We start from the raw sequence: 25,365 nt of genomic DNA, 5'->3' as shown, positions 1-25,365 counted from the left end.
TATACCTTTATATCATCATTTAATGAAATCAAAATACTACAGTCAATTCCCTTATTTTTCATTGCATTCACTTCAGCTAATTTTGCATATAGATCAGCTGTGCATGCACATTTCTTCTGGGTGGGAAAACTCTTTGTGAAGTGGTCCTTCCATAGCCAATGCAACCGCTCCACTCTGCAAGGTCAAGTTGAGTCTTTTGAAAGCCTGCTCATTGGTCTGTAACTATTCAATTTGTTTCAGAGAGAGAAGAAGTTAATAGAATAGGAAGGGGCATACGAACAGAGTTCACAGGAAAGGAAAAATATTTCTTGCTCCATTCAGTTTTAAACTAATGCACTTTGTACTCTTGAAAGAAAATCAAATCTATACTCCATAGGCCATACATCAAACAACAGACCTTACTGCAACAGAGATATAAAGGGAGAAAAGTCCCATTCCAGATGAATTTGAACACAGATTTCAATTAAGGGAAACCACTGAGGTGGCACAAGTGAACAATACTATGCTCTTCAAATGAACAATTTTAATAGAGGTATTGTATCGTTAATATCAGCACACATCCATATAGTAGAGGCAAAAGAAGAAACTCATCCTCACAAACCATATTTTAATTATACAGTACATTTCTCTGTGGTTTATTACTGTTTGGTTTGTTTTTGCTCTCCTCTAAACTTTTGTGTGATATTCGTGTTTTGTGCCTGCAGCAATCAGCGGCATACATTATGCATATTTCCTCTGGGTCTATTCTGTGACAAAAATCCATGCATTAAATATGAAGTTGTATTTGAATAAAACACACAAATTAGAACTTGACGCTTGCACTTTGACACTATCTTAACTAGAAAATAAGTGTGAGTCTCCTCCTTTCTGTCTAAAACTACAGTACAATTAAAAATAGTAATTTCACACAGTGGAATATTTAGGTAACTCAAATCCCGCTGCTTGAAGCCCAGCGCACAATATTTTTTTTTAATCTGCACCCTTACTTTCATAGTTTCCCATGAAATGAAAAGGCTTTGCAAGAATACTAACAATGCACAAAATGGTTCTTTACTTCAGACTTGTGCTTTCTCAGAGACAGCCCTCATGTGAGGTAATGGTCTATGTGAGTGTTCAAGGAGGAGCGAAAACTTAGGAAGGAGATGAATAGTTTGCTAAATCAACACTTTCACTGATCCCACAATAATTTTTAACATTCAGTGAAGAAGGTGAAAATTGGGTTGTTGACTAGAAAGAGGCTAATAATGTGATTGTTTGTACTGTGTATGGCTGACTGTGTGTGATACTGGCACAGCTATGCAGCGTCATAGTAACATCCACTTATTATGGGAGACGTGGAATGAACAGTACATTTTACAAATCTTGTATTGAAAAATGGAATCTTGTGCAAGGCCACCATGGCAGCTCAGTGCTATATTAGAATGGTCAGTCTTGTATCTGTTTTATCGATCGGACATCTTTTAATCACTATTTCCGCACTCAAAGGCCGACTCCCGTTTCATGATTGCAAAAATGAAATGAACTACATGAATAATCTGATAATCCCTGTGAGAGATACGCAATCTATATGTCAATGATCGAGGTGGAGAAAGACAGGGGATGGTGAAAGAAAAGGTGTAAACGAAGCATGTCACTGTCTCTGCCTCATGGCATCTGATACCTCGCCTCTTCCAGTAATTACTGCACCACTTGTGTTTTGAAATTTGATCATTTCCTGTCAAGGATAGCAAGCAATGCCAAATGGTTTATGTATTCCGGCCCCATCTCAACCACACTTCATTAGGGAGAAAAGAGTGCAAGGCCCAGGGTAAGGCAGAAGGAATGGATTCATTCTGAGTTGAAGAACCCAGGCTCCTCTCTCGTCTCATCCCTGTGTGGAGCCACAGCCCACGGGCCTGTCAAGGCCTCTGCCCTGCTGACATGGTGAGGGCCTGTGTGGGGGTGGTAAAGGGCCTCACCTGCTCTGAGTGGCCCTTTGGCTCCTGTCATAGAGAGAGAGGTAATTAGGAAATGTGGTAGAGACAGAGCTAAAGCAAGTGAATGAAACTGGAGATTTAAAAATATATATATATAATTCACCTTTATTTTACCAGGTAGGCCAGTTGAGAACAAGTTCTCATTTACAACTGCAACCTGGCCAAGATAAAGCAAAGCAGTGCGACAAAACAACAACAACACAGAGTTACACATAAACAAATGTACAGTCAACACAATAGAAAAATGTATGTACAGTGTGTGCAAATGTAGAGGAGTAGGGAGGTAAGGCAATAAATAGGCCATGGAGGCGAAATAATTCCAATTTAGCATTAACACTGGAATGACAGATGTGCAGATGATGATGTACAAGTAGAGAATAGAGATACTGGGGATGAGGGGATGGGCAGAAAAAGATAGAGAGGGAGATAATGAAGGAGAAGGTAGAGATGAGTAGTTGGCTAGTGTGTAGGCTTCCGGTTGCAGAGGTTGGCCTGAGATGCAATTTAAAGCACATCTCCTACAACACTGGAGAAGACACTACTAGATGGACGCTTGTTGTGCCTTTCTTGGAAGTGGACTTGAAAAGGCAGGAGCAGAATGAATGTGAACCACGGGACCTCAATAGTCAAATGTCTTTGTTTTTTCGCACTGATCCAAATTAACACGATTGGTGAAAGTAATATGGCAGAAACCAACGGGATGATTTTCTTTCACCTGTCCAGTTGTTACAGATCAACGTTGATGAATAATAGCTATGTGGAGAGAGGAAGTCTCTTAAGACCACTGAGATGCAACGGCCATGTTTTGGATGACCTAAATGCCTAACGTGCGAGATGCTGAAGTAGACAATGAGATGCTTGTGTATAAGTGTATAACCATTGTTAAAACAAACTAAGTGTAGCCGTGTATCTCTCTTCACCCTCTGTTTTTCTCTCGCAGGATGAGTGAGAGACACACACAGCAAGGAAGTAAAGGGGTTCTACTTCTAATGGTCTGCATGGTGACTCTGCTGGAGATGGCTAGACCAACAGAAGGTCACAGAGGTAAGGACAGTACGGTACACCTGTAAGAAGGGGCGTGATATGATGAGCGTCTGTTGGCTGTCATGGACGAAGTGGAGCATGCTCATTGCCTTTTTTAATGTTCATTTTGGCAGATGCCTACCGTACGTGTACTGAGTGTACAAAACATTATGAACAGACTGACCAGGTGAATCCATATGAAAGCTATGATCCCTTATTGATGTCATTTGTTTAATCCACTTCAATCAGTGTAGATGAAGGGGAGAAGACAGGTTAAAGAAGGATTTTTATGCCTTGAGACAATTGAGACATGAATTGTTTATGTGTGCCATTTAGAGGGTGAATGGGCAAGACAGAATATTTAAGTGCCTTTGAACGGGGTATGGTAGTCTTATTTTATTTAACATTTGTTTAACTAGGCAAGTCAGTTAAGAACACATTCTTATTTACAATGATGGCCTAGGAACAGTGGGTTAACTGCCTTGTTCAGGGGCAGAACTACAGATTTTTACCTTGTCAGCTCGGGGATTCGATCTAGCAACCTTTCAGTTACTGGTCCAATGCTCTAACCACTAGGCTACCTGCCGCCCCGGCGCCAAGCGGACCGATGGAATGCTTTCGACACCTTGTAGAGTCCATGCCCCAACGAATTTAGGCTGTTCTGCGGGCAAAGGGGGATGCAACTCAATATTAGCAAGGTGTTCCTAATGTTTTGTACATTCATCCTGCTAGTTTAGTTGATGTCTGATCTCTGAGCCTTCACATTATAATAACTTTTTATAGCCTATAGTATGCCTAGATGTTTTATCTTAGGTCATAGATGATTAAATGCACCTGATGTTCCATCAGTAAAGGATTGTGTGATAGGGTTTAAATGTGTGAAAGAGATGTAATTCAAAATAATTCCCTTGTCTTGTTAAGGCTGTTGACAAGCTGGGACACCACTAGAACTCAGTGAGATCAATTATGGCATCTCAGTAACATTACAAGTGTGGGGCAACTCAAATGTTTCAACATCATTGGTTTCAACACTGGGAGCCTCACTGACAATCCACTGTCGCAGATAATTGGCATGGTGATTCCGTAGACATGCAGGATGGCCATTCGTGGACATGACAGAAAGTATTTAGCTTCCTTCTGTCTGTCGACCAATTAAAGTAGGGCATGGGCCTACAGCATGTTGCTTTTGATTGGCAGCGATCCTTACTCAAGGCGCTCATCATTTCTGCCGGAATTGGATCAGAATAATCTCGCACACGTTCAATTTCTATCTGATAGCTTCAGCAGCTCTCTAATTTCCCTCGGGTGTTATTTCTGTTGCTGTAAACCTGTTATCATTCCAGGGATGAAATCAATCCAGAACACGTTCAAAGTCGAAGAAAAAAAAATATTCCCAGAGAACACAAGAAAAAATAAATTATACCATTGAAAAAAAGAACCACCCTAAGTAAATATTGTTGGTTTCGGCAAGCAAAGAAATTGATTTTCTAATGCACTTTGTGTCCTATTTGAGTGCTCGCAATACTTTTTTTTATATTAGTGGCTTCTGTCAGCAAAAAGCTGCATAAATTTGTATATCTTCAAAAACTCTTCCCTCTTTTCGCTTTGACGTGCCGGCTTTAATTTGCTGAGATGTGCAGGAAGAGTGATCTACCTCGCCTTCCGAGTTGCTCTCTCTGGTTCACCTTGTATTTGCCACTATATTGAGTTGTTTACACAGCCAAGGTGCAATACTGGAGAGGCACAACAAGAGCACTTGACCCTATGGGCACTCCTACCGGATACACATCCTTGGAATATGATATCCAAGGACCTTTACAATCCTTATCACTTATCCACTTGTAAAGTCAGTGGAGGAATGTTTCTGATAATCTGTCTTTTTCCTTGTATTGCAAGTATTGATTCAATGGGAAAACACTGGACACATACAATTAGCACTGAGACTAAATATATAGCTTTAGTTTGTCCAATGGTTTGTCCAATTACTGTCATAGACCATTAGCACATTGCAATAAAATGTACAATGAAGCATGGTCTCACTCCAAAGGTTTACGACCTATTCAGCCTACTTAAAAACATTGTGAGAATGTCCTTATCCCCCCCATTATACGGGAGCAATTCTATTTGAATTATAGGCAACCCAGAGCGAGTATCCTATTATGTCTGTAAGTGCATTTTATCTTCTTTGTAGATTTCCAGTGTTTGTTGGGAAATCAGTTGGCTGGTAACAGTGCAAATATTCCCAAAAAATAAACATTGTTCTTTTCCTCAAGAGCACTGTTCCCGACCATTTGGGAGTCCTATCTTTCTTTTTTTCTGAAACAGCACAATCTATACTTCTTGGTCAGGAATAGATCAGCAATTGCATTACCCTCGGGAAAATACATTTTATTTCACTTCTTAATCTGATTTGTAGTGTGCCTTGAGGATTTCACTTCATAGACTGTCCGCTTCAGTGGAGCCCTGCAATAAAAGGTATCTTATGAGAGAGAGAGGATGTGTTCACGACCAATTTACATGATCAAAATGATGACCAAACAGTCTTCTATCTATGGCCCAAGCTTTACGGACGTCAGATGCAGAACACCATAAGCATCAATGATTTGAAAAGCTATTTGCGCCACTGGCTGTCTTCACTTGCACTATTGCTATAATTACATATTCAGAATTGATTGAAGGTTAAAAAAAATCTAGACATTCTGTACTGTGCATCTGAGACCGACTCAGCCAAAAGCCTCTCAAACAGAGAGAAATAATGACTATATACATTTTTTTAAGTGAATATAATCATGAACTGTAGTGTTGGTACCACTTTCCTAACACGGAGAGAATCAATTTGTAGTCAGTCAGTGCATAGCAATTACATGGGTCACCAGTTCTTTATCACCTTGGAATATGCTTTTCACCAGTGTATATACTCACTCACTTCTTTCCCATGCACCGGCCCAGCAGGGAAATGCGCTTCTCTGGGAAAAGACTCATTCCCAAGTACATAAAAAACCTCTGTTTCATAGCAGGACAGCACAGTGGTCATATGGCTAGAGATCCAAATCTATTCCAAAAAACTCTTCCTCTCTGTGTGAAGCATGGCGCTACTTTTACATAGATCTAAGCAACGCCGGCAGAAACGTATTTGTCTTTCATATCTTTTTTTATACGAGTAGAGTGCGAGTCAGACTCCCGCTACGTTCAAGCGATTGCTCCTCAGTTATTTTGATGTATGAGCAGGGACAGGGGGGACGGCGATAGCAGGAGCGCTATCAAAACTTGTGTATTATCAAAAAAGAGCCCCGCCTCCCTCCTTTTCACTTCCTGCTTGTCTTTTGATCTATAGGCCTATACCTAACACCTCTCGATAACATGGCACGACTACTCATCTGCTTGAACTCCTAACAGTTAGTGTGAGGAATCTCACCGTAGCAATAATACTATTATCTGCTACTGTGAGTTCATTCACCACTGCATTCAGTTTGATTTAAACCATTTGGGTACAAATGATAGATTGAAGCCATTGGAAACATTCAAATGTTGTTGATTGATGTGTGAGTCTTCCACATTGTGTCCCAGTGATGGTGGTGTTGAGGGTGTTACTTTAGGTGTTGATGCAGCTGCAATACAGTCAACTCAATACCCTACCTCCTCCTATGACATTTCTGCTTAATTGAAAAAAAGAAAATAACATAAGGCATGCAAAAGCAATTTAATTAAATAAGCTTGGCTGGCTTCACTGGTATAAAGTACAGCAATCAGTGGGAAGGTTCCACAGCACTTTTCATTTGTTGTTTACCAAATGAGCAATAACTGCCTCTGCAGAAGGACGGACTCCTCGTGAAAATGTCACATGTAATTAAAAGAGCAGGGAGCAGCACAGTCCCTAAATAATTCAGACAATGTAGCGTGAGCTGGAAATTGGCTCAAAATACTGCAGCAACTGCACCTTATTTTCTGGAGAACTTGTAAGAAACTACTGAGAAAGGGATTTTTCAATTGTTTTTTGAATTGCAAAATAGGCTACTAATTCATTGGCTGATGCATTCAGTTGCAAACTATTTTAAAGCTTAATCATAGTTATTCTGTACCTTCAGGGTTGTGGGTACCGCATAAGTATTAGGTGGCCTCCCTTAACAGGTATATGCCTCCAGTGTTCTGAATATGTGAACAGGCTGTTAGTCAACCTAATACAAAGTTAACTCTACAATGGACATATAGTAGGCCTACTTCATTGCCTGTTAAAAATTAACCCTTGATTCTAACTTTTTTTGCAGTCACACAGCATAAGTAATATAAAAGTATTTGCGTTATGGCTCTTTTTTGTGCTGCGCTATGACATTAAGCTGAGTTTTAGGCTATGTGGAAGTACTGCTGCGTTATTTTACTTACTGAGTTATCAAGTGTCTAATTCTGATTTCCATCTGTTTTATGTTTTCTACAGTGCATCAAGTCAGAACCGGCACTTGTGAGGTTGTGGCTTTGCATCGATGCTGCAACAAGAACAAAATAGAAGAACGCTCTCAAACGGTTAAATGCTCCTGCTTCCCTGGACAAGTGGCCGGGACGACCAGAGCTGCCCCGTCTTGTGTAGATGGTACGTTCCAGCTGAATATTTAATGTGCTATCGATGTGTCATTTTTTGCTGATGGTCTGTTCCACTCGGACTAATCTGAGGAGGTTAAACTGAGATCATCATTAAATCTTTATATAGTGAGCTTGCACCGTCTTCCTTAGTGAAACTGCTCTTAAGAATTGTTGTTAATTTTGTAACGCTTCAGACCACAAGGTGCTTAGTCATAGCCATCCACAGAGGCCTCATTTATACTTTGTTTTATTCTTAAACTTTACAATACACTTCACAAGTGTTAAACTGTAATTAAATGTGTTAAAGTGTTTACCAGAAGTGCTCCAGTGCCATATAGTCGTATCCTCAGGGGAAATTAGTTTGGTCTCCGGTTTTTCAACCTGCAATTCCTTACATTTAGTGGAGTCTGGTGCTTTACGACAACTCGGTACTGTCTCTGCCTTTTACAGTAATGGTCTTGCTGAATTGTACTCCTCCTTTAACTCCCTATAGTGCTGTAGAACCATGTGATCCTATTAGAATGAGCTGAACATGCCAAATACACTGCCTTCAGAAAGGATTCATACCCCTTGACTTTTGTTGTGTTACAGCCCGAATTTAAAATTAATTAAATTGAGATTTTTTTGTGTCACTGGCCTACACACAATACCCCATAATGTCAAAGCGGATTTGTTTTTCAATTTTTTTACAAATGAATAAAACATGAAAAGCTAAAATGTCTTCAGTCAATAGGTATTCAACCCCTTTGTTATGGCAAGCCTAAATACGTTCAGGATTAAATGATGTGCTTAACAAGTAACATAATAAGTTGCAAGGACTGTGTGCAATAATAGTGTTTAACATGATCTTTGAATGACTACCTCGTCTCTGTACCACACACACACTCAATTATCTGTAAGGTCCCTCAGCCGAGCAGGGAATTTGAAACACAGATTCAACCACAAAGACCAGGGAGATTTTCCAATGCCTCTCAAAAAAGGGCACCTATTGGTAAACGGACACAGAATAAAAATATTACAAAACATGCATCCTGTTTGCAACAAGGCACTAAGGTAATACTGCTAATAATGTGGCAAAGAAATGTACTTTATGTCCTGAATACAAAGCGTTATGTTTGGGGCAAATCCAACGCAATACATCACTGAGTACCGGTTACTGCATCATGTTACGGGTATGCTTGTCACCGGCAAGGACTAGGGAGTTTTTTTTATGATAAAAATAAACGGATTAGAGCTAAGCACAAGCAAAATCTTAGAGGAAAACCTGGTTCAGTCTGCTTTCCAACAGACACTGGGAGACAAATTCAACTTTCAGCAGGATAATAACCTAAAACACAAGGCCAAATATACACTGGAGTTACTTACCAAGACAACATTGAATGTTCCTGAGTGGCCTAGTTACAGTTTTGACTTAAATTGGCTTGAAAATCTATGGCAAGACTTGAAAATGGCTGTCTAGCAATGATCAACAGCCAACTTGACAGAGCGTGAATCATTTTTTAAAGAATAATGTGTAAATACTGTATAATCCAGGTGTGCAAAGCTCTTAGAGACTTACCCAGAAACACTCACAGCTGTAATCGCTGCCAAAGGTGATTCTAATGTGTATTGACTCAAGGGGTGTGCATCACAAGAGGTTGGTGGCACCTTAATTGGGGAGGACGGGCTCGTGGTAATGACTGGAGTGGAGTACATCAATACACATGGTTTCCAGGTGTTTGGTACCATTCCATTTGCTCCGTTCTGGCCATTATTATGAGCCGTTCTGCCCTCAGCAGCCTCTACTGGTGTGAATACTTTCTGAAGGCACTGTACCTATAGGATGTGAAAGTAGATGTTGTGAATCTCAGCGCCGTTTCAATGAGTGTTATCTTCAGGTACCCAGAAATGTGTTGTCTTTTCCCATCAGAACCCAATTTTACGCCTTCAATGCAATGTCTGGCCCAAGCCGGATTCACCTCACGTTGATACCGTACGACTTAATCCTTAAATTACTGACAGATCAGGGGTATAAGTGACTGCTCCTTGTTTTGGAGTAAATCTCATGTGTGGCAAGTAGGGAATGTGTTACCGTGAAATAAGTGTGAAATTAGATATATTTGTTTCAGGGCGGCAGGTAGCCTAGTGGTTAGAGTGTTGGGCCTGTAACCGAAAGGTTGCTAGTTTGAATCCCCGCGCTGAGAATGTAAAAATCTGTTGTTCTGCCCCTGAACAAGGCAGTTAACCCACTGTTCCTAGGATGTCATTGTAAATAAGAGTTTGTTAATAACTGACTTGCCTATTTAAATAAAATATGTGGTGAGCAAAGTATGCCAGGAGTGCTCTTGGCTTTTTAAAACAAATGTCTTCTATTCTCTTAACTGTTTTCTGGATTCATAAGAGGTTTTCAATGTACAGGATAAGAATTTCAATACTGTCCATCATTATATAGGCCTAATGCTGTATTAATGATGAAATCAATGTACCGTTGTGAACTGTAGATTTGAGTGCTTCAAAGTTGCCAGTAGAAAGAAATGTACTTCATTTGCATATCTTGATTTTATTTTTAATTGAACCTTTATTTAACTAGGCAAGTCAGTTAAGAACAAATTCTTATTTACAATGATGGCCTACCCCCGCCAAACCCTAACCTGGACGATGCTGGCCCAATTGTGCGCCGCCCTATGGGACTCCCAATCACGGCCGGTTGTGGTACAGACTGGAATCGAACCAGGGTCTGTAGTGACGCCTCTACCACTGAGATGCAGTGCCTTAGACCGCTGCGTCACTCAGGAGCCCTCATGGTAAATGTGCTTCTTCTGAAGCATAAAGCTGACTGCTGCATCATGTTTCCTTTCATTGCATTAAATCATACAGCCTCTCTGAACCACATTCAAGGTTTAGTTACACTTCAACAGGCCTCACTGCAAGTCAACTCAGCTTTACATATCCACTGTCACGTTGGTATGAATGAGTCGGGAGACCGACACAGGAATGCGTAATAGGGTTTTTAATTTCACTGAAATTACGACGTGCCGTGTAAAGGCATGGGGACAAAGACCAAACAAACACGTAACAAAACACAGGGTAGAAACTCAAAACAAAAGAGCGAGGAGCACCTCGAATAAATAACACAAGCACACAATGATTAACACACGGGACGAGACGCAATCCACAATGGCACGAAAGCCCAAAACACACAGCACAGGTACTCACACGCACCAACGGACATAGTAACAATAATCGACAGCCCAATGGAATCCAAAGGGCACACTTATACAAGTACTAATCAGTGGGAATAGGGGACAGGTGTGCGTAATGAAAGTTCCGGAGGGATCTGTGACATCCACAAAACCGCTTTATAATTCAACAAGGCTGAAGTTTTGACCACAGAACGGTGAATTCACAGCCCTCCCAGTTTTGCTTAGCTCACATTATATTTGCCTCATTCCTTGTGCACCTGGTATCAGATTCAAAAGCTCACAGATTAATTTGCAAGGCTCCAAACCTGTTCCCTTGTATTGCACAGTGAACGTAGGTGATTAACAGTGCTGTGTATCAGAATGTTAAGACTGATGTACCATTGTCCCATAAAGCTTTCTATCCATGTACAGTATCATGATACTAGGTCACCGCGAGGTGAGAAGGGAACACACGTTTCTGCTTTGAAATCAATAGAAAGTACACAGCAATCACTATGCTTTCTAAGGGAAGGGGACGATTTGAAACCCTCACATTTTCGAAAAAGGCACTTGAAGTTAACTTACATCTATGCCATGTCAGTCCCAGAACATCACTTACCCACACTAATGTGGCAGTCAGACCACCAACCAGGCAGAAAGAGCTGCCTCAATTTGGGATTGAAAAGCAGTTCACACCTGAAGTCTGGCACCAGATGCGTTTAACCTATTCGATGACATTTGAGTATTGACATTCTCAGAAAATTAAAGTGATGTGCCAATGGCGCCCAGTTTAAAGTGCTCCACGGGTGATCTCTGAAAAATGATCAGCACTTAACCTTTTAATTATGTTTTTTATACGTCCAGGGATTACCTGAGCTCTCATCTCAGTTTGAGCCTGATCACCTCCTCAAAGCATTGTTAAGTGTTTGAAATGTATCCAATTCCAACAGTTTGGTGGACATCAAACCGTATGATACAGCCAACGTTGTACAATTACTGTCACTTCTAAAGGTGCTTTACACAATATTGCTGTTATAATCATGTCTGTGGGATACAAATAAGTTTATCTTAATGTATCCACCCTCTGTGCATGATGTTTTGGCTCTCATTAAATCCAATACAACTACCTCATGGTGTTTTGTAGTGATGGGGGAAAAAATCGATCGTTACATTTCACAATATTCTTTTTTGCCAATATTATATCAATATTTGACTCCAAGTATTGATTTGTAAAAAAAGTAGGTAGGTAACGTAAGCGTTAGCTCTCTCTTGTCTCTCTGCAGCAGACATATAGTGAGAAATATGTTTGGAACATCAAATCGCAATACATATAGAATCGTGAGAATTGCAATGCATATCGTATCGGCACCTAAGTATCGTGATAATATTGTATCGTGAGGTCTCTGGCAATTCCCAGCCCTATTGTTTTGTAAAACAAGGAAAATGTCTGTTCCTGTATGTCTCCCTAGTATCTCTCAAAGCTGCTCATTATAACGACGCCTCTGTTCTCCCCTAGCCTCTATAGTGGAGCAGAAGTGGTGGTGTCAGATGCATCCATGTCTGGATGGGGAGGAGTGTAAAGTCCTCCCAGATCTAAAGGGATGGAGCTGCGCCACGGGAAACAAGATAAAGACTACCAAGGTAAGGGTCATCGTAATCAACACATTGCACTTTAGACAGTGGCAACAAGCCATCAAATTTAATTTCAGCTGTACAGTCACGGACAAAAGTTTTGAAAATGACACAAATATTAATTTTCACAAAGTCTGCTGCCTCAGTTTGTATGATGGCAATTTGCATATACTCCAGAATGTTATGAAGAGTGATCAGATGAATTGCAATTAATTGCAAAGTCCCTCTTTGCCATGCAAATGAACTGAATCTCCCAAAAACATTTCCACTGCATTTCAGCCCTGCCACAAAAGGACCAGCTGACATCATGTCAGTGATTCTCTCGTTAACACAGGTGTGAGTGTTGACGAGGACAAGGCTGGAGATCACTCTGTCATGCTGATTGAGTTTGAATAACAGACTGGAAGCTTCAAAAGGAGGGTGGTGCTTGGAATCATTGTTCTTCCTCTGTCAGCCATGGTTACCTGCAAGGAAACACGTGCCATCATCATTGCTTTGCACAAAAAGGGCTTCACAGGCAAGGATATAGCTGCCAGTAAGATTGCACCTAAATCAACCATTTATCGGATCATCAAGAACTTCAAGGAGAGCGGTTCAATTGTTGTGAAGAAAGTTGATTCAGCTGCGGGATCGGGGCACCACCAGTACAGCGCTTGCTCAGGAATGGCAGCAGGCAGGTGTGAGTGCATCTGCACGCACAGTGAGGCAAAGACTTTTGGAGGATGGCCTGGTGTCAAGAAGGGCAGCAAAGAAGCCACTTCTCTCCAGGAAAAACATCAGGGACAGACTGATATTCTGCAAAAGGTACAGGGATTGGACTGCTGAGGACTGGGGTAAAGTCATTTTCTCTGATGAATCCCCGTTCCGATTGTTTGGGGCATCCGGAAAAAAGCTTGTCCGGAAAAGACAAGGTGAGCGCTACCATCAGTCCTGTGTCATGCCAACAGTAAAGTGTCCTGAGACCATTCATGTGTGGGGTTGCTTCTTAGCCAAGGGAGTGGGCTCACTCACAATTTTGCCTAAGAACACAGCCATGAATAAAGAATGGTACCAACACATCCTCCGAGAGCAACTTCTCCCAACCATCCGGGAACAGTTTGGTGACGAACAATGCCTTTTCCAGCATGATGGAGCACCTTGCCATAAGGCAAAAGTGATAACTAAGTGGCTCAGGGAACAAAACATCAATATTTTGGGTCCATGACCAGGAATCTCCCCAGACATTAATCCCATTGAGAACTTGTGGTCAATCCTCAAGAGGCGGGTAGACAAACAAAAACCCACAAATTCTGACAAACTTCAATCATTGATTATGCAAGAATGGGCTGCCATCAGTCAGGATGTGGCCCATAAGTTAATTGACAGCATGCCAGGGCGGATTGCAGAGGTCTTGAAAAAGAAGGGTCAACACTGCAAATATTGACTCTTTGCATCAACTTCATGTAATTGTCAATAAAAGCCTTTGACACTATTGAAATGCTTGTAATTATACTTCAGTATTCCATAGTAACATCTGACAAAAATTTCAAAAGACACTGAAGCAGCAAACTTTGTGGAAATTAACATTTGTGTCATTCTCAAAACTACCAACATAGTAGGGGTCATAGGGGTCATAGTAGTCCTCATAGTAGCCAAGTACAGTCAACTTCAGTTTAAAAAGACACCTATATTTTTCTCAACCTATTGACCTTGCCTATTTGTATCATTGGTCAAGGTCAAACGGTTTAGTCTGAAATTACAGCACTCTGCCGTGCCATTGCTAAAACCGTCTAATGTTTGCAGTCACTACTGGGACCCTGGGGGCCTATATCTGAGGGGCCGACATGTCTCCTTAGCACTATCAGAGCCATTTTGAGGACCGAAACGTGCAAATTACTCACTCCAATTACTTGCTTTTAACGCAGTAACCCGATGCCCATATCCTTCCCTGGGTTATGACGACCCCTAGACTTGAGTTCTGCCTCTTCCATGTACTTAATTATTTAAACTGGCCACACCACACCACACCTGTCTGGAGCCTGTAATTATCGATCCGGGGATTAGTCGGGACCTCAAAATGGAATGGGGTTTATTTGGTGGACAGTGTTGCTGCAGCAGTATTGATGGATTGATCAACCATAATAACCTCACCCACATGTTAATTTCGCTTGGGATGAAATTTAAAACTCATCTCTTCACTTCCTCTTTTTCCCCTGTCTTTGTTAACACGGAACGCCGGAAAGATCTCATCGGACAGGGATCAGCTCTGGTAACCCTTGATGCCACGGAACCGAATCAAGGTGATGCAATCTTGTTAGATGAATTTGATTGAATTGGACCAATATCAACGTTAATCTTCATTGTTTTCTGAATTCAGACTGTAGCCTTTAATGCAAGTATTGAATATTACAGTTTAAACATTATCTGTATCCTACTGTGTCAAGTGCTGGTGAGAAACAGCAAACAAACCATTTCTATTAGTTTGAACATTTGCTTAATGAGGAAATAAGATTTACACCATGCTCCTTAATTGTACTTATTAGGATGCAAGTAATGACTATTCATGGATCATTTATGGTTTAAATGGATAAATTCAACAAAACAGCTGGAGAGAGTGTTCTAATTGCTTTACCTGCCATCCAAGATACTTCAACATCTTTTGGAAGTTGGAAAATACATTGCTTCCCCATAATGTGATTATGCCATCTCAATAAAATTGCCTTACATTAAAATGGAAGCATATTTCCATCTACTCGCTAATGTGCTTCCCTGCCACGGGCAAAACCTATTGAGAATGCAGGAGAATGAACAGGAGAATGATTATCTAGCATAACATGTCCAAATACCCCATTTAGCCATTATAGATTGGAAAATGATAATTGTACAATGAATAATGAGCCGAGCCAGGTTGGGTATCTTTCTGTTACAGATTTCATGAGTCACCCGTTGACCCATGCAGCTATAAGGCCTGTTTCGCTCATTGTTTTCACTCAGCCTTAGGTTTAACACAATGTATGTGATTGAATATGATTCAGAAAGAAATTGAGTTAAATGTTTTGAAGGCAGCCTGAAAAACCTTCAGAAGGTGCCACATTCCTATTTAATTCCTCCTGTCTTCTGTTGGTGATGATGATCTCAGTCGATGCATTAATTCTCCCCTTCTGCGACTACTGAGATGCTGTTAGATCTGTCTCGTGTAGGCTCCTTTCTCTGCTGACAAAAAACTGTGCCTGCTCTTTGTCTTTGTAGCATGGAATTATTCTCAAATTAGTACCACATTAATCACAGTGACAGCTCGGAAATGTAAATGGCTCGTTGAGGGGGAGAATTTATTACAATATGAACGACAAAAAGACGCTCTCTCCTTACACATATGCAAAGTGGCGTAGTGCTAACCTAAATATCTGTGGAATTTACTGAGAGTGTGTTTGATATGATTATGAGAGATTTTTTAATATGAAGTTAGGCGATGCCTGGGGGTTGTCACAGAATTTTTTTCCCACTATATTTTAAGCTAATTTATTCATAGACAGAGAATACAGTGTATTCGGACAAATTAAAACGGGCCTGTCCACAGTCAAATAGCTGATTGGTAGCAAAATGAGTCTGTCAAAGGTGCCTGTTTTCTTTGCAAAGTTCAGCAGTAAAAATGTAGCTTGACAACTCCCGTGGCAGCTTCCCTCAGCTGTCAGACTGGCCTAGTCGGTAGACAGTCTGCTGGAATCGATAGTGGAACGTTGTTATGAAGGTGTTATGGGTGTTCCTCGCAAGGCACGTTTCTTAAGCTCTTTCCGGAATGTACTTTTGCTCGAGCCGAGGAGCTGTCAGTCAGAGCCAGAGCTTCATGACTGGCAATTTAATCTTGTGAAGGGTCCGAAGTGCTGAGAGTATCTGACAGCATTAAACTAGGGGAGGGAGAAAATCTCTGTCTGTACGGTAAGGCAAATTCTATCCACACAAGTCCTTTATCAAGATAAAAACACCATCCCTGTCAGGATAGGCCAGAATCTGATATGAAAGGTGGAACAGGAAAAATTTGAATGACAACTTAGCCTAAGCTGCAAAACATATTCTCTGTTTCAATTTTCTTCAAGGAATTTCCTTCCCCTGAGTGTAGCCTACCACTACAAATCATTTCCCAACACGGATGGGGAAAGGCATTTAGTTGGAAAAGCACATTTTTATCCAGGGGAAATCACTTGTGCCTTTCAAATCTTGATTTAGTATTATGCTTATCATTATTGTTTTACCCCTATCTGGAAAAAGAAGTAGACAAAATCATGTGTGACTTGTGCAGTCAGTGTGACAGAGGTAATTTCAGTGGCTGCGAATGCTAATGAGTTTGCTTTGTTTGTTGACCACTGTGAGCGGAGACGCTAATATCTCCTGATAGCTTTTCTTTGCTCACTTTATTGCCTTTTCTCATTAAAACTAGTAAAGAAAACCAACCACCTAATTCATATAAGATTAAGTCATGAGATTAAGAATTGTAAATTTTTCAAAAAAGGTAATTTCATAATGCAGGCAGATGAACCGTAAACTTTCGATGCAAAAGGCCTTGTGATAGACTTGTGATTACTTTGCACCAAATGACCTCAAGTTGACTCTGTAGTCACTAAGGACTGAATGTGAGAACACTGTTTTTTTCCTGAAGAAACAATGCATTTTGAATTAATCTGTTCATTAACCTTTGTCTACACTTCAAAGACACTCTTTAGAAGCCTTTTATAACTCAACAACTGGGTGGTGAAACAGTGGCGTTGGTTGTGTTGCACATACTGTATTCATTGTGAGATGGAATCAGGATGGCCTGATGTTCATGGAAATGTGTTTGTGTTACAGGTGGATCAATAAATGTTACTGGGTCTTTACCTGTGGAATACCATCATGGACTCAAGAACATTGCAGCGACCCTTTTTGTAAATAGAGACTCCCTCTATTGGAGACTATACTATGAATCTTCTGGAAGACTTATAAGCACAGGGTAACAAAGGACATCTGGATGAGAAGAGAAGAGTGGACACTACTAAATGATTGCTCAGTAGAGGGGACCTTTATTTTGAAAAGCCCAGACATGACTATCACTACATTGGGCATCAGGATGCCTTTTTATTCTCTAACATTGTTCTGCTTATAGTGGATTACAATGGTGAATTTTGCCTAAACATTATTTGTAAAGTGGTAGTTTTTCTTTGGGAAATAGTTGTTTTCCCCTTATAATGCATTGTGCATCATTACTGTAACAGAGTATCATCAATATCAAGAATTTCCCCCTTGAATATTAGGGATGAGTCAAATTCAATCCAGTTTTTATCAATCAAATGATGGTCAGAAAATGGTAAGAAGAAGAAATTGAAAATTGGTGAACCTTATTGTATTGAGCCAATCATTGAACATGCAGAGTGATTTTCAAAGATACAAAAAAGGCACAGGTACTGGAATTGGCCTATGTACACCTCCATATTTTTTAAATGGGTGGCCATTATTATGGGTGGCCATTCTCGATAGTGCTGCGTGCAGGGAACATGGCTTATTCAAAAGAGAGTTGCAACCAATGGCCAACCAATGGCAAGTGAGAGAATGTGATGTATCCAAGGAGAAATACATGTAGACTACTGATGTATAGGGCAGACTACAATGTAGCACAAAAACTGAAGTTCATGTTTGATTTGCATGTTTTATTCCAAGGGTATTATCTTTCATTTGGGGCACTAGGTACATACTTTTGAAAATGTACACATTTCATGAATGTGGTGTGCAAATGAGTTACCCCTAGTGTGCTTAGCGTTTGCTTAGGTTCTTTTGAAAATCATCCTGTCAACTGCCAGTGGATCCAGTTTGTTTATGTTGCACAATGCTGAGGCTCAGATTCGAATGTCCATGTAAAGTTTGTTAATGTATGCAAGCTAAATAGCATTCATTCTACAATACTGGCTATAGTCCATGGGGTTGGTAGGGGCCGGTTAAGTGTTAAATACCTTTTAAAATTAATTTCTGATTCGCTGATAACTTTTCAACAGGTATCTCTGACGCTTCCTTCGTCTGTGCAAGTGCTAACATCTTCGAATAATAAACTGTGGTTGTGTCTTAACTTAACGCTTGTCATGTGACCCTTAACCTCCTCAGGTGTAGGAAGAAGAAACCAGAGATTGACTCTGTTTAGCTGTGCTTCACACAGTGTAGGCTACAGTATGAAGCTGATAAGGCTTCATAATGATTATGCATCAGCCCTTAGATTATCTCTATTGTGGAATGGAACATTGATTCCTTTCAGATTCCTCTTTATGTGCTATGCCACAACACATAGTGTACAAAAAACAAATATGTGTACACACACACACAGTATTGTACAGCTACCCAATTGTCACATTCAAAATCCTACTTTCCCTAACCCCTAAACCTAACTCTAACCCTAACCTGTACTCTTACCCTTAACTCTAGCTTTAACCCAAAAACCTAACCTTAATCCTAAACCTGACCCTAAAACTAACCCTAGTTCCTAACCCTAAACCTAATTCTAATCTTAACCCTAAACCCCCAAGAAATAGCATTTCACCTTGTGGGGATGAACAAAATGTCCCCAGTTGGTCAAATTTTTGTTTGTTTACTATTTTTGTGGGGACTTCTGGCCTCAACTAGAATAGTTAAACCCGTACACACACACACATACTTTGAAAATGTACATTTAAAGATTTTATGAGCCATGATAAAAACATAGCAAACTACAAATCCTAAATTGGTACTGTATGGGACATTTTCAACCATTATGAATGCAAAGCCCACAAACTCAATGTCACCCCCACTCAACTAGAACCTACCTTTTCAAATGCACCCCCCTAAAGAATACCATTGTTTGCCTTTCATGGGCAGACAAACAATGATGTCACCAGAGTAAATACATCACACCGAGAGAGGAGCTAATGAAATCTAGGGGTTATTGAGTTCTAAGAACATGACAGCCAGGAGAGAAAATACCTTCATAAAATCACAACTGAAAGGCATGGAACTGCGAGAATAATACCAGGAAATGAATGGCGTACTGGCATAATGTCAACATAATAATAATGCTTTTCATGAAGTTCTTAAAATGTGTATTTCCAGTGCAGTAATTCTATGGGTGTATAGTTGCTTTGGGGCAATATAATATAGAAAAACAGCATGTTCACTTAGATTGTCAGTTGTATGGAAAGGACTAGGCTCAAAACAGTAAGCTACTTATTTTGTTTTCTTAGGTCATGGCAATATGGATTCATTACTGTACTCTAGTCTACTTGACGAAGGTATGATGTACGGTAAGGTTCAAGGAGGTGCCTCATGTTTATATAGTTCATTTGGCTCCTCTTCAATTTTCGTGGACACATGTTTTATTCTTGTACAATCCTTGTACGATTGACTCATATCATCTCCCAGCAGCCTCAATGCCCTCTCTTACTGAACCACTGAGGTTTCTTTGCAACGCACCGCTTGCAACGATGTCAAACACCACCGTCTTGAATGACATGGCTTTCCTAGCCTGCTAACACGCTCCCACTCTGCTGCACCGAGCGTCTCAGTTTGTCATGTTTTGCGGAGTCCTCTTAGACGAGCAAGTGCTTCCTTTAAACACAGAGCTTCACCTTCGATTACAAAGGGCGCCCCATTCAGAACAACACATGTTCTCCACCATCAGAAGGCCATGACACCCCGCGAGCCTCAGAGCGTTAAAACAGGTTGACATTTTAACAACACTCACAGATTCTCCGCCGCTTTTTGACACGTCTCAATGCTGTGATGGGAAAGGTGAGGGAGGTGGTGGAGTTAGCAATGAAAGAGAGAACAGTGAGCAGAACTTAGAAGCTCTCTCTCTCTCTCTCTGATGCTTCTTGATTCAGATGAGGTAAAGGCATTTGTCTCGTTCTTTTTTCCCACTGCTGCCATTATAAGTGCACATCAAAGGAAACCCGTTCTTCTCACCATATGCTGTATAGTTTCATAATCTTATGTGGGTTTTGTAATTAAATGCTCCGCCAGCGGAATGGAGCTTGTCGATTCTCTGGGAAAGGAACATTTCATTAAAGAAGCTCAGTGTAAAACATTGGTGATGCTATCGCCGGCTTTGTACTTTTATTTCATTTTATAGTTTTGCATAACAAAAGGACTTGTCAGGCTTACATGTTGGAAAAAGTATAGATATGGAATGAATCGTTCTAATCATTTTAAGACAGGGAATGTTGATAGCATATAAAAAAAATCCTAAACTTTCCTCAGGCTTGGAGAAGAGACAACATATGGGTAGATTATTTGGTCGATTATGAACTTTTTGGATAACGCATTTAGCCAGACAATTTCTTATTTCCTTCACTAGACAATTCATAGTATTTCATTTGACAGTAGGTGTAGTGACGAGTCGACAACATGTGTGGAGAACCAGCAAAAGGACACCATTTCCTGTTCCTAATAATTACTGGCCGTGTACAGTTTCTCTGGAGAGTTTTATAGTCTTCGCTGAGAAATAGGCAAGTTAGACTGCCTCACCTACTACCCCATGTAGATTGGACAACACAAACAATTCACTTGCTACATGTGGAAATAAAATGTGGAAATATCATTTTTGTATTGTATTGTCATTTTTGTATTTAAAAAAAATAAAATGTAGACATAGGTTTGAGATGACGGGTGCATGGGCCCCCAGAATTAGTGCCTTGCGGGGCTGCAGGGGTTTCTGCTACGCCAGGGCTAATAATAACAGCTCCCAGCTAAGCACAGCTCTAGGATCAGCAGTGCACCTGCACTTTAAGCACAAAAATCTGCTTTTATATTGATGCATTCTGTAGACCCAGGTCCTAATACACTAATTGCTAATGGTCCCTACAACCTGCATGTTGGACAACATTCTGCCAGTAGAACATTTTGTCCGACTTATCAATTTCACTGTTTCAGCATGGGCCCACCAAGATACACAAAGACATTTTACAAAGCCAAACTTCAAATTGCCCTCCTCTGACCTGTTATATTGAAGCAGCTCCCTGACGGACTGAACGAGTCACAGCCTGTGATTCATTCTGCTTCTCAGCTGCTAATGATGATCACCTGTTTAGTCCACTTTCTTTCTCAAATGCTTTAAAATGAGCTGATATTAACAGGTAATGGGAATCATAAATAACACTGCAACATGGTGTCCTCCAATAGGAAACATTTAAAGCCCGAACGCAAAGCTCTAAGCAGTCACATTGCGGTAGGACTGGTGGTCAGATTGGCTGATAATTGTATAGTTTTCATGTTCTCTACATCAGTCCAAGGTGTACCAGTTTTCTTGTGCACAGCCAGCAGCCAGAGCCCTCATTAAATCTTAATCACGCATAGGCACGCACACACACACACAAACACATACAGATGTTTGATCTTAATTTGACCAGTATTGTTGCAGCTAAATAATCCTGCAGCGAAAGGATTTTAACGTTTAGTCCATAACGTTGCTTGATCGGTGGTTAGGCTATTAGCTTGCCAAAATGTGGCTACATGAAAAGTGCAATAATGTTAATTTAACCGTTTTTTTGTGCGGGTTTTCAGTGAAATTATGATAAATCGTGAAGCTTATCTGCATTTCCTGCAGCACAGGAAAATTCTCAGCAACAAAAGAGTGATCAAATTAAGATCCTGTACACACACATACACAAACGATATACACACAACCTTTATCAGAGGACCCATGATTTTTCTGTCTAAGCTCCTTTTCTACTGATGATGGTGAGATCAAAGATCAACATGAGGCATTCGTCATCATCAAACGGCACTCCCAAATGCATCTGTGGTTTCACTAGAAGGGTGAGATACCACACGTTTGTGTGTACATGTATTTGTATGAGATAGAGAGAGAAAAAAAAATGGACTCTTGTATTTATGAGGTTGTAAGTATTTGAAGTTGGTTTGGGGGTAAAAAAATACATTATTGCTCAAGGCAGCAGCCCACAGTGCTCACAAAATAACCAATAATGAATGTGATTTACAGTCTATTATAAACTGGGTGGTTCGAGCCCTGAATACTGATTGGCTGACAACCATGGTATATCGGGTATGACAAAACAGTTATTTTTACTGCACTAATTACGTTGGTAATGTCACAAGTGTAGAGAGGAGTAGGCAGGAGGCAGTCGCAGGTTTAGAACTACCGAGTTTATTAAAGCACTATATATTTAAAAGCGGAACAAAACCCAAAGTGCAAAATAATAAAGTTCTCAGGAAATAGTGGGATCGATTCCTCTCAGGAAAACAAGCAACATTTACAATGACCGACAAAGACAAATGACAGAGGGAGTATATATACAGTGATAGTTGGGGATTGGAACCAGGTGTGTGTAATGATGACGGGACAAGTCCGGGGTTGATGAGTGAAGGGCGTTTGCCAGCTGCAGGTTCAGCAGCAGCTGAGCTGTACAGGAGGGGGAGACAAATATACCCCGGCTAAGGGCTGTATCCAGGCTAAGAACAGCCCTTAGCCGTGGTGTTTTGGTGATATACCACACCTCCTCGGGCCACTTTGGGATGGGGGGATGATCAGGAAATGACTGAGCAGAAATTTTGGATAATGTTACAATATAGTTAAATGTGTCCTGTCAATCTCATCCCAATTTCAACAGTGAGAGCGAGAGACACTAATTAAGACCATGACGGATCATGCTGGGCCGGCTCATTCCCCCGAGCTCACCGGAACATTGTTCATATAACACAGTGAGGGAACACACTGGTAAAACACAGGAAGCTGAGGAGATTCATTCCAGTGATAGATTAAATACCCCCCCCCCCCCTTTCTCATATGCCTTGCCTCTGTGTCAAAGTACAGGCTTGGCTGTGCTCTCCATTTCATCAGTGCACTCTCTAATCAAACGCCTAGGGAGGTCTGCAAAATTATCATCCGCTCAGCTGATACCACTGTACTTCCATAACCGTAAGTGGATAGGGTTTGTGAACATAACGTGTTATGGTTAAATTGGAGGCTCTCTCTCCAGTTGTCATGGCAAGATAGGATGCCCTTGCCATATTTGTAGGCCTATGTTGGAATTTTGATCCCACTGGGCACAGACGTCAGTTCAACGTCTAGTTTTGGTTTACATTTGATTGAGTTGTCAACTAATGTGAATTCAATGTGAAATCAACAAAAAATTGTATTTAGGTTGAAAAATAGATATGGCCTTAAGTTGAGGACTTTTTGCAAATCCAATCAGTTTTCCAGATTTATTCCAAATCATTACATATATTTGGGGGGTTGGAATTACGTGGACACAACATTGATTCAACCAGTTTTTTCCCAGTGGGATGTTGGGAGTCCAACTGACATTCCATAAAAACTATAGATTTTATTTAGTCTAGTTTAATTTCTATTCAAATCAGGTCAATGGTATCACTATGTGAAGGGCAGCAATCAAGAATTATCGCTTTCAGAGTTGCATTACATCCACCCTAATTATGATTCATAGCAGTTCATTTTATGATAATTTTTCTGGACACAGAACCTTGTAGTTAGAGGAGCAGTCAGTCAATTATTTTGGGGTAAAACACCAAAATTGATTATCAATAGAAACCTACTGTCACGTCCTGACCATAGAGTCCTTATTTTCTATGGTGGAGTAGGTCAGGGCGTGACTGGGGGGGTAGTCTAGTTTATTATTTCTATGTGGGTGTTCTAGTTTTCATGTTTCTATGTTGGTGATTTGTATGATTCCCAATTAGAGGCAGCTGGTAATCGTTGTCTCTAATTGGGGATCATATTTAAGTAGTGTTTGTTCCCACCTGTGTTTGTGGGATATTGTATTGTGAGTAAGTGTATGTAGCACCGCTGTAGTCACGGTTCATTGTTCGTTTATTGTTAAGTTTCACTATTAAATTATTATGTGGAACTCAACATTCGCTGTGCCTTGGTCTGTTTCTACAAACGATCGTGACAGAATATCCCACCACAACAGGACCAAGCTGCGTGCCCAGGAGGAGAGTGTATCCTGGACTTGGGAGGAGATTCTGGATGGGAAGGGATCCCGGCAGGACAGGATCGCCTTCCTTGGCGGGAGACGCAAGGAGAGGAGAAGGGAGAACAGCGACGACGCCGGGATTCGTGGCCACAAGGAAAGCCCAAAAGACAGCCCAAATTGTTTGGGGGGGGGGGGGACACACGGGGTGGTCGGCGGAGCCGAGGTGTGAACCAGTGACAACATGGGAGGAGGTAGAGAGGTGGTCGGTCGACCCATGGAGAGTGCCAGAGCCCGCCTGGGAGTCAATGGAACAGTGCGAGGAGGGATACCGGAGAATGGAGTTGGCGAGGAGTATGCGGCAACGCAGGCGTTTGGAGGAGGGTGTTAACAGTCCGGTGCAATCTGTGCCGGTCCCACGCATCAGGCCTCCAGTGCGCCTCCCCAGTGCGGTACGTCCTGTGCTAGCTCCTCGCACTCGCCCAGATGTACGCCTCCACAGCCCAGTACGTCCTGTGCTAGCTCCTCGCACAAGCCATGTGAAGTGTGTCATCGTTCCGGTGCAATTTGTGCCGGCTCTACGCGCCAGGTCTCCAGTGCGCATCCACAGCCGTGCGTCCTGTGCTAGCTCCTCGCACTTGCCATGTGAGGTGTGTCATCGAACCGGTATCATTGATGCAGGTTATACGCACCAGGTCTCCGGTGCGCCTTCACAGCCCAATAAGTCCTGTTCCTTCTTCCTGCACTCGCCCTGAAGTGCGTGTCACCAGTCCGGTGCCACCTGTACCGGCCCCACGTATCAGGCCTCCAGTGCGCCTCCCCAGTCCAGTACGTCCTGTGCCTCCAACCCGCACTCGCCCTGAGGTGCGTGTCACCAGTCCGGTGCCACCTGTACCGGCCCCACGCATCCGGAACCTCCTGAGACGGTCCACAGTCCGGAACCTCCTGAGACGGTCCACAGTCCGGAACCTCCTGAGACGGCTCCATGGCAAAAGCCCTCCTCTGCACAGATATCCAGGCCAGGGCCGGTGTCCAGTCCCGCTCCATGTCAGGAGCCTTCCTCGGCATCTGGGTCCGGTC

General features: G+C 41.5%; 1 protein-coding gene across 2 annotated transcripts in view; it reads left to right on the top strand.

Moving 5' to 3' along the window:
• Positions 1 to 18,442, top strand: part of LOC139565786 (chemokine-like protein TAFA-2) — a 49,870-nt gene extending 31,428 nt beyond the window's left edge. Inside the window, exons 2-6 of one of the 2 annotated variants that reach the window (XM_071386349.1) lie at positions 2,917 to 3,020; positions 7,432 to 7,584; positions 12,252 to 12,376; positions 14,590 to 14,646; positions 17,189 to 18,442. In XM_071386349.1, coding sequence (XP_071242450.1) covers positions 2,918 to 3,020; positions 7,432 to 7,584; positions 12,252 to 12,376; positions 14,590 to 14,619 — 411 coding nt within the window. In that variant the 5' untranslated portion in view covers position 2,917 and the 3' untranslated portion in view covers positions 14,620 to 14,646; positions 17,189 to 18,442. The remainder of the gene's footprint in view (positions 1 to 2,916; positions 3,021 to 7,431; positions 7,585 to 12,251; positions 12,377 to 14,589; positions 14,647 to 17,188) is intronic. The other variant, XM_071386348.1, reaches the window with a different exon arrangement.
• The last annotated feature ends 6,923 nt before the right edge of the window (positions 18,443 to 25,365 follow it).

Source organism: Salvelinus alpinus, chromosome 37, assembly GCF_045679555.1.
Source record: "Salvelinus alpinus chromosome 37, SLU_Salpinus.1, whole genome shotgun sequence".
In the NCBI taxonomy this organism is placed as follows: Eukaryota; Metazoa; Chordata; class Actinopteri; order Salmoniformes; family Salmonidae; genus Salvelinus; species Salvelinus alpinus.
This window is presented reverse-complemented; position numbering and strand designations above follow the sequence as displayed.